The sequence below is a fragment of the Aquarana catesbeiana genome, linkage group LG13 (assembly GCF_042186555.1).
Source record: "Aquarana catesbeiana isolate 2022-GZ linkage group LG13, ASM4218655v1, whole genome shotgun sequence".
Classification (NCBI taxonomy): domain Eukaryota; kingdom Metazoa; phylum Chordata; class Amphibia; order Anura; family Ranidae; genus Aquarana; species Aquarana catesbeiana.
The window spans coordinates 48,023,942-48,037,670 of NC_133336.1; the positions used below are offsets into that span (position 1 = coordinate 48,023,942).

Below are 13,729 nucleotides of genomic sequence, written 5' to 3' on the forward strand. Positions count from 1 at the left end.
GTATCAAATACAAGTTTAAAGTGATTGTAAAGTTTTTTTTGTTTTTTTTTTATTAAAATAATAAACATTGTATACTTACCTGCTCTGTGTAATGGTTTTACACAGAGTGGTCCTGGCCCTCCTTTTCTGGGGTCCCCCGCCTGTCATCTTAGCTCCTCCCTTCAAAGTACCCCCATAGCAAGCTGCCTGCTATGAGGGCACTCGTGTAGGCTCGATCATGAGCCGGGCTATTGACACACACACACACAGTGTGGCTCGGCCCCCTCCCCTCCCTCATTTGGGGCACAGTGATGGATTGACATTGGGCTCAAGTATTTAGGGGGGCTGGGAAGGAGATGATCATAGAAGGTTTTTTTTTACCTTAATGCAGAGAATTCCCCAAGGTAAAAAGCCTTTAGCTTTTACAACCACTTTAAGCCTGTTCAACAATTTAAAAAAAACAGACAGAGGGCAGCAGTAGAGCCTCCTGAATGCCTGCCAGCCACTGCTATACCACCCTCTGATAAGTAATCCACTGCCGACTGCTTTTCAGAGGGCAGCAAGCATTACCGCCAGTATGAAAGAGCCCTAAGGCCCTAATCTGACTTAGATGTCCTTAAAAAGAATATTTAGGGAGAATTTGTTATACGATTATTGTCACATTAAACAAAGCATACAGACACTGTAAATTTGGTCTGGGCATCTAGACATCAATTTGATCTCTGGTCATAAAGGGGTAGCCAATCTTGTCTCCAAATATCACCCAAATCGTCCTCTTCACTCTTCTCAAGACCTCCTACTCTCAAGCTCTCTTGTCTCCTGCTCTAATGCTTGTCTCCAGGATTTCTCTAGAGCCTCTCCCATCCTCTGGAACTCGCTACCTCCACCTGTCCGGCTATCCCCTACTCTTGCTACCTTCAGGCAATCCCTGAAAACTCACCTCTTCAGGAAAGCCTATCACGTCTCCAACTAATCTCCTACCACTTCCACCAGCTCATTCCCCACAGTTACAACCTTTTGTACCACCTGCCCCACCCTATTAGATTGTAAGCTCTTCTGAGCAGGGCCCTCTTAATCCTCTTGTATTTTATTGTATTATAACTGTATTGTCACCCTCTTATATTGTAAAGCGCTGAGTAAACTGTTGGCGCTATATAAATCCTGTATAATAATAATATTATGTTCTCATTCCATTACATAGTACAGACACAATAAGATCTTACAATTTATTACATGTCTATGGGTTATCTTAAAACAATCAGCTGTATTTACCTACAATATTTGTAGCATTGTTCGGCTATGGGCCATAGTTTGTGGAGCTGATCGGAAAAAAACACGTAAAACAAAAAAAAAAAGTTACCTGTGCTAATAATGACTTCTGGTTCCGCCCCGGGCTCCAGGCCGGCTCGACTGATTGTACGTCCAGAGACGTCGGTCCAGTACACTTTCTTCTCTTGGCAGTCATAATCAATGCCCACTACTATGGATCCCTGCAAGACACACATGGGGCCATCAAGCCTCTGCCATTGAAAAATTGATATTTAAAAAGGTACCTACCAGGAAAAAAAATCCCTTCCCTCCCCCCAGCAAGTGCTTCCTATACTTTGCCCATCCTCACTCCTGCCAGATCCCTGTGTGAATCACTGCCCAGAACAAGCATGCATCAAAGTCAGATCAGAACCTCCTTTAAAGTGTACCTAAAGCCTCTATTTGTCCCTGAGACCATTGTCACTGGGAGAAAAAAATTTTAGGATTGTCAATAAAACAATGGATGAGAGTAAACCCTTCCATAGTGATGCCCGTTCTGGTGAACATTGTCAGAGTTTGGATTTCCCTCACTTTGGAGAGATTTCCTCTCTGTTGCATCCAGGGGTCAAGAAATTAAGGAAATCTCCCAAATGGGACAAAGACGGCAACAAACCTTTCCTTACTCTAAGAAGAGCTAAAGGAAATATGTTTTGGCTAATCGGACAAGCCCCACCCGGGCTACGCATTATGACTATATAGCCATTGTCACTGGTGCAAGTGGCAGTACTGAAGACTGCACAAATATAGCAGTGGTGGGAGATATAGACATCCTATATGGATGTCCCTTTAACATTCTCCCCAAAAAACCGTACCAATCATTTTTCAACTGAACGAAATTCCTGACCCAGACTTAAAAGACGAGGAGATCATATACACTATATTGTCAAAAGTACTGGGACGCCTGCCTTTACATGCACATGAAATTTAGTGGCATCCCAGTCTTAGTCCGTAGGGTTCAATATTGAGTTGGCCCACCCTTTGCAGCTATAACAGCTTCAACTCTTCTGGGAAGGCTCTCCACAAGGTTTAGGAGTGTGTCTATGGGAAAGTTTGACCATTCTTCCAGAAGAGCATTTGAGAGGTCAGGCACTGATGTTGGACGAGAAGGCCTGGCTTGCAGTCTCCGCTCTAATTCACCCCAAAGGTGTTCTATCGGGTTGAGGTCAGGACTCTACAGACCAGTCAAGTTCCTCCACCCCAAACTCACTCATACATGCCTTTATGGACTTTGCTTTGTGCACTGGTCCAAATCATTTGGTGGAGGGGGGATTATGGTGTGGGGCTGTTTTTCATGGGTTGGGCTTGGCTCAGGCGTCAGCATACCAAGACATATTGAGCAATTTCATGCTCCCTACTTTGTAGGAACAGTTTGGGGTTGGCCCCTTCCTGTTCCAACATGACTGCACACCGGTGTACAAAGCAAGGTTCATAAAGACATGGATGAGCGAGTTTGGAGTGAAGGAACTTGACTGGCCTGCACAGAGTCCTGACCTCAACCCGATAGAACACCTTTGGGGTGAATTAGAGCGGAGACTGCGAGCCAGGCCTTCTCGTACAACATCAGCGCCTGACCTCACAAATGCGCTTCTGGAAGATTGGTCAAACATTCCCATAGACACGCTCCTAAACCTTGTGGACAGCCTTCCCAGAAGAGTTGAAGCTGTTATAGCTGTACAGGGTGGGCCAACTCAATATTGAACCCTACAGACTAAGACTGAGATGTCATTAAAGTTCATGTGCGTGTAAAGGCAGGTGTACCAATACTTTTGACAATACAGTGTCTCAGATTGTCTATATCCTAGCCTAAAGCTGAACTCCATGCAGATATAAAGTACGCAAATTATTACAGCTATGTCTTTAATAATAAGACATTACATTTTATTTTTTAGTGTACCTGAAAGTGACTCAGTATCAGCCTCAAGTCCCTGTATAGCAGGGCTCAGGCTGGAGAAGAAGCCCAATCAGGGAGCCAATCAGCTGTGCTCCGGTGTTCATGTGCCAACAAGGAGGGGTGAGAGCAGAACGGTACAGAGATGAACTTGATCAGTCTTCTGCTTCTCTTTTACTGTCCAGTCACAGGCTGGAGGAGGGGCAAGACCTATAGGTGTTCCCTAACTGCAGCAGAAGAAAACCTGATCCCCTGCCATGCCAAATATGACTATGCTGTTTGTCAGAGCTGTGTAAGCCTTATGTGTAATTAACGGTTTGCCTAGAGTTTATCTATAAGCCTCATTCACACCGAGGCCTGTAGTCCCTGAGTGGGCTATGTGTTTATGCAGTTTGAACATCCAGGTATTGTGTGCAGGTAGCTCATTCAAGTCTATGGGGATGCAGCAGCTGTACGGACACAGCCAATCACCCCAATCTGGGAGGCAGGTGGGTGCGACTGAGAAGCCCTAAACACGGATCATGTAAATGAGGTCTTTAGACATGTGCACTGACAAAAAATGTGTTAGTTTTCGTTTCATTCATTTTTTTTTGCTTTTTTCGGAAATTCGGGAATCCAAGAAAATCAATCAGTAAAATTCAAAATCATAACTATTAAATTATAGGTATTGGAATTTCCTTTCAAATTTGGCTGTTTGTGAACGTAACACATACAAATTTATCTGAAGTTACGAATTATCCGAAATAACAAATGCCGCATCTTAACAAATGGAATGGAACAAATTAATAATAATAAAAAGGTTTTTATTATTATTATTTATTATTATTAGATTGTTATGTTCCATTTGTTTAGATACAGCATTCGTTATTTCAGATAATTCGTAACTTCGGATAAATTCATACTTGTTACGTTAACAGCCAAATTTGAAAGGAAATTACAATACCTATAATTTAATAGTTAGTTATTATTTCAAATTTTACTGATTTTCTTTCTTTTTTTCAGATTTTCGAATTTCGTAAATTCGTAATTTCGGAAATTGAAAAATTTGGATATTTCGGAATTAACGAATTTGTCAAAATTCGTTAAAAAACGAACTCGGAACTAAACGAATTGCACATGTCTAGAGGTCCTAAAGGGTACATGCATTGTAAAACAAAGTGGACTGATCCTTTTTCTTTTGCACCCTTACCCTGACCTAACCCACCCATCACAGATAGATATTGAGCTTCATCAGCTGGCCACAGTTCTGCTATAGATCGTGCTGGTTGTGCCTGCGTGTTACAACCCATAGACTTCTATGGGACCTTCTCTGATCATGTCCGACCTCAGGACACAGTCCCATAGAAGTCTAAAGAGCTGTAACACGCAGTCATTCCCAGGACAGCAAAGCCATCGGATTGGGGTAACTACACATCGATGGAGTGGGTCAGATTAAAGGCTAAAGGTATTTTGTATTAAAGTGCACTGATTCTTTAACAAAAATGTATGACCGGTATGAGAACAGTCTGGTCACTGGTGTCGTGCTTTTCCTGATTCATTTTGGCCAAGTTCCTACTTTAATTAGTATTTGAAAACATCCTTCCCCAACATTCTACAAGCGATTCTAATCAGGAAAGCATGGCTCATAGCATATGGAAGTGGAAAGAAAACCCAGAACAGGGGCTGTAGGTACTTCCCCAAGGCTTTCGCTGACTAACAATGGCGAGGATTCTCTGGGAGGGCCGAAGGGGATCTGGAACAAATCTCACACAGCACAGCTGCACACCATAGACCTCCGCCTCCTCCAGCAGACTTGGCTGGAGCACATTACAACCTACACATGTGTCAGATCTGCTTTCTTGTGGGAATCAATGTGTTCTGTGACCGCTAACACGGCAGTAACGTTCATTGTAATTATTTCGGAGACGCAGATCCCATTTCCTGCTCTGGTGAAAGCAATATTGCTGGGCTGCGGAAAAGATTTACCAGTGCGACAGCGAACGCTGTCCCGCGCTGGGCTTTTATGGACAGCTACAAGATGGTTTTCAAGACTTCAAATGGCAATATAAAACTTTTTAAAGTACAGTGCCTTGAAAAAATATTTACACCCCTTGAAATTTTCCAAATTTTTCATGTTACAACCAAATATGTAAATGTATTTTACTGGGAGTTTATTTGATAGACCAACACAAAGTGGTAGATAATTGTGAAGTGGAAGGAAAATTATAAATGGTTTTCAAAATGTTTTACAAATAAATATGTGAAAAGTGTGACGTGCATTTGTATTCAGCCCCCTTTACTCTGATACCGCTAACTAAAATCTAGTGGAACCAATTGACTTCAGAAGTCACCTAATTAGTAAATAGAGTCCACCTGTGTGTAATTTAATCTCAGTATAAATACAGCTGTTCTTTGAAGCCCTCAGAGGTATGTTAGAGAACCTTAGTGAACAAACCGCATCATGAAGGCCAAGGAACACACCAGACAGGGCAGGGATAAAGTTGTGGAGAAGTTTAAAGCAGGGTTAGGTTAAAAAAAAACCATCCCAAGCTTTGAACAACTCACAGAGCACTGTTCAATCCATCATCCGAAAATGGAAAGAGTATGGTACAACTGCAAACTTATCAAGAGATGGGTGTCCACCTAAACTGACAGGCTGGGCAAGGAGAGCATTAACCAGAGAAGCAGCCAAGTGGCCCATGGTAACTCTGGAGGAGCTGCAGAGATCCACAGCTCAGGTGGGAGAATCTGTCCACAGGACAACTATTAGTCGTGCTCTCCACAAATCTGGCCTTTATGGAAGAGTGGCAAGAAGAAAGCCATTATTGAGAAGCCATGTGGGGGACACAGCAAAAATGTGGAGGAAGGTGCTCTGGTCAGATGAGACCAAAATTGAACTTTTTGGCCTATAAGCAAAACACTATGTGTGGCAGAAAATTAACACTGCACATCACCCTGAACACACCATCCCCACCGTGAAACATGGTGGTGGCAGCATCGTGTTGTGGGGATAATTTTCTTCAGCAGGGACAGGGAAGCCGGTCAGAGTTGATGGGAACATGGATGGAGTCAAATACAGGGCAATCTTAGAAGAAAACCTGCTAGAGTCTGCAAAAGACTTGAGGTAGAGGTTCAACTTCCAGCAGGACAACGACCCTAAACATACAGCCAGAGCTACAATGGAATGGTTTAGATCAAAAACATATTCATGTGTTAGAATGGCCCAGTCACAGTCCAGATTTAAATCAAATTGAGAATCTGTGGGAAGACTTGAAAATTGTTGTTCACAGACACTCTCCATCCAATCTGACAGAGCTTGAGCTATTTTGCAAAGAAGAATGGGCAAAAATTTCACTCTAGATGTGCAAAAGTTGGTAGAGACATCCCCAGAAAGACTTGCAGCTGTAAGTGCAGTGGTTCTACAAAAGTATTGACTCAGGGGGGCTAAATACAAATACGCTACACTTTTCATATACTTATTTGCAAAAAAAAATTGAAAACCTTTTATCATTTTCCTTCCACTTCACAATTATGTGCCACTTTGTGTTGGTCTATCACATAAAATCCCAATAAAATACATTTACGTTTTTGGTTGTAACATGACAAAATGTGGAAAATGTCAAGGGGTATGAATACTTTTTCAACGCACTGTATATTTAATGCCATTTTTATTTTGGATAGAGCAGAGTGGTTAAAACCCCTGTCAGGGGGCTCCAAATTTACAATATGTCTGTGTCCCATAGGGATATAATCCCTTCACTTCCTGTCCTGGAGACAACAAATAGAGGAAATCTTTCCAAAGTAGGTAGCTGCCAGACTTGCTGGTTGGAAGCTGAACAGTGTGAACTTTGAGTGGAGAGTGTGAACAAGTTTTGCTTTTGACTGCTGGTGAGTGCTGTGTTGCATTTTTAATATTTTTTTTTGGGAGGGGGGGGTTTCCTTGCAGCTTTTTTAACACCCTGTCACTTTTTAAACAGCCTTTTTTTTTTTTTTTCTTTCCTTCCTTCAGCCTACTAATTAAGGGGAGTGGTTAACAGGTGCTTGAGGCCTATATAACTTTCTGCAGAACTCATTTTGAGCCTGCTGCTCTTTGACCTTGCCACCTTTTTGCTTGCTAGAACTTAGACCAAGTGGAACTGGACTAAGTGGTGAGTTAAAAACCAGAGTTTAAAACAGGAGGCTATAACAGGGGTCAAAGTACCTGTGTAGTGTGAGTGTGTACCTGTGTATTGGAAGTACACGAGTGCTGCGAGTGCACGTGGGCTGTATTGAGTATTAGTGTCAGGTAGTACCTGAGTATTGTGAGTGTTGGGGAGTACTGGTATATTGTGAGTATCTGAGTGTTGGCCAAGTAGTGTGTGTGGATCGGAGGAGCTGGTGTAGTAAGGAGGGGTTTGGGTTCCTGGAGAACTGGACTGACTTCTCAGTCGGTCACCAGTTCTATAGAAGGGACGGACTGCACCTAAATGAGGAGGGTGCAGATCTGCTGGGAGTGAAGATGGCCAAAAAGTTAGAGGGGCTTTTAAACTAGGTGATGGGGGGGGGAGGGGTCTTGGGTTGGTCCAGAGGTAGAAATAGTCAGCTCGGAAAATATTCCAGTGGGTAGTATTGGGGGCATTAGTGGTAGGTTGACCAAAGCACACAAACCCAAGGTAAGTATAGTAACAAGTCCTAGTTGCAATCTCGGAACATCCAATAAGAGGTCAGTATGCGACCACTACGTGTGGGAATTTCAGAGACATGGTTCAACAGCTCTCATGATTCACTGGAACCCATTCAAGAGTATTCCCTTTATCGCAGGGATAGAGAGGGTAAAAAAGGGGGAGTGGTATGCCTGTATATCAAGAATAATGTACAAGTGAATGTGAGAGAGGACATCACAAAGGGAGCTAGGGAGGAGTTGGAATCCTTATGGGTAGAGATGCAAAGGGATGACATTAAGGAGAAAATAATACTGGTGCTATAGGCCCCCTAACCGGGGAGGGGGGCCTCCTATCACAATTTGGATTAGCAGCAAGAATGGGAAGTGTCATGATAATGGTGGATTTTAATTATCCAGACATAGACTGGGCAGAGGGAATCGCGCATTCGTCTAAGGCTCGCCAGTTCCTAAATGTCTTGCAGGACAATTTCATGGGTCAGATGGTAGACGCACCAACTAGAAACAAAGCGTTACTAAACCTACTGATTACCAACAATACAGACCTGATCACGGATGTGGCAATACGGGGCATTTTAGGAAACCGGGATCACAGGTCAATTAGCTTCAGTATAAATCACACAAATAGGAACATAAGGGGAATACAAAGACACTGAATTCCAAAAGAGCCAACTTCCCTAAACTATGAACCTTGCTAGAAGATATAAATTGGGATAGAATCTTAGGAACAAAGAACACGGAGGAGAGATGGCTTTACTTTAAGAGCATATTAAATAAGGGCATGAGCCAGTGCATCCCATTGGGAAATATATTTAAAAAAGCAAACAAAAATCCTGGATGGCTTAACTCCAATGTAAAAATGCATATAAAGGCAAAGGAGAAGGCCTTCAAAAAATACAAGACTGAGGAATCATCATCAGCATTCAGACTTTACAAAGAATGCAACAAGAAATGTAAGGGTGCAATTAGGGCGGCTAAGATAGAACATGAAAGACACATAGCGGAGGAGAGCAAAAAAATCCCAAGAAATTCTTTAAGTATGTAAACAGTAAAAAAGACCATATTGGCCCCATAAAGAATGAGGAAGGAAATCTGGTTACAAAGGATGGGGAGACGGGGAAGGTATTGAATTTATTCTTCTCCTCGGTCTTCATGAAGGAATCAGGGGGCTTCAGTAACCAAAACTGCAGTGTTTATCCTCACGACACATCACAGGAAGCACCCTCATGGCTAACAGAGGACAGAATTAGAAATAGACTTGGAAAACTTAACATTAATAAGTCACCGGGACCAGATGGCTTGCACCTGAGGGTCCTTAGGGAACTTAGTCAAGTAATTGCCAGAACATTGTTCCTAATTTTTACTGACAGTCTACTAACAAGAATTGTACCAGGTAATTGGAGAAAAGCCAATGTAGCACCAATATTTAAAAAAGGGCCAAAATACATCCCTGGGAAATACAGACCAGTTGGCCTAACATCAATAGCATGCAAGCTCCTGGAGGGGATAGGGGACTATATACAAGATTTTAGTAAAGAAAACGGTATCATTAGCAGTAATCAGCATGGATTCATGAAGAATCATTCTTGCCAAACCAATCTATTAACCTTATAAGAGGAGGTGAGCTGCCATCTAGATAAAGGAAGGCCTGTAGATGTGGTGTATCTGGATTTTGCAAAAGCATTTGACACAGGTCCCCATAAACGTTTACTATACAAAGTAAGGCCCGTTGGCTTGGACCATAGGGTGAGTACATGGGTTGAAAACTGGCTACAAGGGCAAGTTCAGAGGGTAGTGATAAATGGGGAGTACTCGTAATGGTCAGGGGTGGAAAATGGGGTCCCCCAGGGTTCTGTGCTGGGACCAGTGCTATTTAATTTGTTCATAAACGACCTGGAGGATGGGATAAACAGTTCAATCTCTGTATTTGCGGACAATACTAAGCTAAGCAGGGCAATAACTTCTCCGCAGCATGTGGAAACCTTGCAAAAAGATCTGAACAAGTTAATGGGGTGGGCAACTACATGGCAAATGAGGTTTAATGTGGAAAAATTTTAAATAATGCATTTGGGTGGCAAAAATATGAATGCAATCTACTCACTGGGGGGAGAACCTCTGGGGGAATCTAGGATGGAAAAGGACCTGGGGGCCTAGTAGATGACAGGCTCAGCAATGGCATGCAATGTCAAGCTGCTGCTAACAAAGCAAACAGAATATTGGCATGCATTAAAAAGGGATTAACTCCAGGGATAAAGTGATAATTCTCCCGCTCTACAAGACTCTGGTCCGGCCGCACCTAGAGTATGCTGTCCTGTTCTGGGCACCAGTCCTCAGGAAGGATGTGCTGGAGATGGAGCGAGTACAAAGAAGGGCAACAAAGCTAATAAAGGGTATGGAGGGAATTAGTTATGAAAAAAGGTTGCGAGCACTGACCTTATTCTCTCTGGAGAAGAGACTCTTGAAAGGGGATAGGATTTTAATTTACAAATACCATACTGGTGACCCCACAATAGGGATAAAACTTTTCCGCAGAAGGAAGTTTAAAAGGACTCGTGGCCACTCATTAAAATTAGAAGAAATGAGATTTAACCTTAAAGGGGTTGTAAAGGTAAAAATTTTTTCACCTTAATGCATTCTATGCATTAAGGTGAAAAAACTTCTGACAATACCGTCGCCCCCAGCCCCCCGTTTTACTTACCTGACACCTCGAAAGTCAGCCGCTCGCTCCCGACATCCATTTTACCGCTCAGCCTGGCCGCTGATTGGCTACAGTGGATGGATTGAAAGCAGCGCAGCCATTGGCTCGCGCTGCTGTCAATCACATCCAATGACGCGGGGTCGAGTGATACAGTGAGCGGCTATAGCCGCCGGCTGTATCACGGGAGCGCGCCCGCAAGAACTAACCACCATGCGAGGGAGCTCGCATTAAGGTGGTTAGTTCTTGCGGGGAGGAGCTGAAACAGACCCCAGAAGACCAGGTTCGGGGCCACTCTGTGCAGAACGAGCTGCACAGTGAAGGCAAGTATAACATGTTTGTTATTTTAAAAAAAAAAAATAAAATTACCTTTACAACCCCTTTAAACTGCGTAGAGGGTTCTTTACTGTAAGAGCAGCAAGGATGTGGAATTCCCTTCCGGGAACCACAGGCGGTGGTTTCAGCAGGGAGCATCGATAGTTTCAAAAAACTATTAGATAAGCACCTGAACGACTGCAACATACAGGGATATACAATACTGACATATAATCACACACATAGGTTGGACTTGATGGACTTGTGTCTTTTTTCAACCTCACCTACTATGTAACTATCCCCTCTTAGACCATTGTTCTTAGAAGTGATGTCCCCTGAGAAAGTTTTTCCCCTCTATTCCTGTTCTGGTGACAACATATATTTTTGGATTTTCTCATCACATTTCTTCCCAGTGACAATGGACGCCAGGACAAAAAGGCTGAATCTCATTAGCAGGGACATACACCGATCAGCCACAACATTATGACCACTGACAGGTAAAGTAATTAACATTGATTATCTCATGCCAATGGCATCTGAAAGCGTGTGGGTTATATTAGGCAGCAAGTGAACATGTTGTTCCTGAAGTTGATGGCAACCAAGTTTAACAAGGGCCAAACTGTAATGGCTAGAAGACTGGGTCAGAGCATCTCCAAAACCTGCAGGTTTTGTGGGGTTTTTCCAGACTGCAGTTGTCAGGACCAACCAAAAGTGGTCCAAGGACGGAAAACCAGGAAACCAGCAAACAGGGTCATGGGTGGACAAGGCCCAAAAGCACCTACAATGGGCATGACAGCATCAGAACTGCAACACGGAGCCATGGAAGAAGATGGCCTGGTCTGATTAATCACATTTGCTTTTACATGTCGGTGGTCAGGTGCGTGTGCGTCCCTCACCTGGGAAAGAAGGCAAGCTGGTGGAGGCTTGGAGGATCTGCTACTGACAGCTTGGTGCACAGCATACCTTCAGAAATCTAGTGGTGTCCATACCTTGTTGGGTCAGGGCTGTTTTGGCAGCAAAAGAGGGATCTACTCAATATTAGGTGGGTGGTATAATGCTAAGGCTGATCGGTGTATATGCTCCATCAGTACGTGTGACAGCGTGAATTTAGTTTTTATTCCAAAACAATAAATTTGAGGTAAAGCCAAAGTCACATCACATCACATTACATTCGCCTAAATTCCACCACTTTGATTAAAACATGGTGATGATGATTGAGCCGCCCATTACGTGTAATCCTGTATACAGCACGGAGGGGACTTGAAATGTGAAATCTCTGGGATACGAAAGATACTTTACATGTAGTGCCAGGAGCGTCCTTGCTTTGTCCTTGCGAAACTTCACGCCATCCAGTGGTAGGTATCCGATCTGCTGGCCCTGTGCATACAGGAGGTACGTGCCAGATGTGGGAGGAGTCACGTCAGGGCGTGGCGTTGGTCGCACAGTCGGAGGAGCTACACTTGGTAAGCCTGCAACATATGAAAGCAGATGATCAGAAAAACGGTGCTGAAACCCCAACAGCTGGCATCTTAAAGCTGAACTCCAGCACAATCAAATGTGGTCTATAGACAGGAATCATGTGTATTCTTCCTGGAATTTTGGTGTACTTTGTGTGTTTCTTCCAGATCTGTGCAGTAATCCCTCTGTACAGGAGCTTCCTGTAATAAAGGCCGCTCACTGCGGCTCTCTCTCTCCTTGTGCAGGGGGACTGGCCTGGTCTCTTCCCTCTGCAGGCAGCCTGTAGTGGGCGTGACCTATTGGGCCCCTCCTAAAGCTCTGCTGATATTGTCACTGCTAATTTTACAAGGTAATATCTGAGTTTTCAAGGGCACACGGTGCATATAAAGCGGATTCAGATTATTTGTGGCTATTGGGGAATATATTTAAATGAGTGTTTGTTTTCTTTTGCCCAGAGTTGGTTGTAAAACTCAGACATGAAATATGAACAAAGCCTGTTTAACCAATTTGGATCTCCCTGGCTCTGAAAAATTCACATTTGGACAGATCTCACACTTTTTACGCAATATCTGGACAGAGAAGCCTCTCCCACCTAAATTCGCAGATTATGAGCTCTGGTGCGGGCAGGCCATGGGGCAAAGGGGAGGAATCTCTGTCATCTACTCGTCACTCGCCCGACCGATAAATCTACCTACATGACAGCATGGGAGGCTGACCTCCAACACGAATGGGACCTGGAGACCTGGCAAGCGGCATGCTCCAAATCATTCCGGGGTATCCTAAACACTTCCCTGATGGAAGCAAACTTAAAAGTACTCATGAGGTGGTACATTACTCCCACCAGGCTTGCGGCCATGTACCCATCAGCAGATCCCAGTTGCTATAGGGGCTGCCAACTCCTGGGCTCGATGATGCAAGAGGATCTTTAACCTCATCTCCAAGGTCACTAAATGCTCGGTCCCCAGGTCTGCATCTGTCGCCCTTCTTAATGCCCATATTCCTCATATCTCCAAACCCAATCAAAAGCTGATCCACTTTATGCTCCTCGGGGCAAAACTCACCATTGTAAGGCATGGAAACAGCCCAGGATTTCCATTATAGCGGTACAACGCAAGATCTCATGGATTATGGCTCAAGAAAAGCTGGCTAGTATCTTGTCGGACACCACTCAAAAATTTGAAACAGTGTAGGAACCCTGGGCAGCTCACCGTGGTATCTCCCTGATGGCTGGGGTTCACCCCGATCACCCTGCATCCTCAAGCTCTAGTTAGGCACCTGCTCCTTTTCCTTTCCTTCTCTCTTCCCTCCTTCTCTTTCACCCAGGATAGATGGTATGATTTAAGTATAATACAATACATTGTTATGTAGTCAATTCGGCAACACTGAAGGCTTGGTTGAGTCTGTGATACCGGTCTAGAGGCGCACTGGAGTCACCTTTGTCTCCACG

At 43.8% G+C, this 13,729-nt stretch overlaps 1 protein-coding gene across 1 annotated transcript in view; it reads right to left on the reverse strand.

The window, feature by feature from the left end:
* NID2 (nidogen 2) overlaps positions 1 to 13,729 on the reverse strand; it is a 119,906-nt gene that overhangs the window by 15,161 nt on the left and 91,016 nt on the right. Inside the window, 2 exon segments of the mRNA XM_073609210.1 lie at positions 1,340 to 1,469; positions 12,124 to 12,293. Coding sequence (XP_073465311.1) covers positions 1,340 to 1,469; positions 12,124 to 12,293 — 300 coding nt within the window.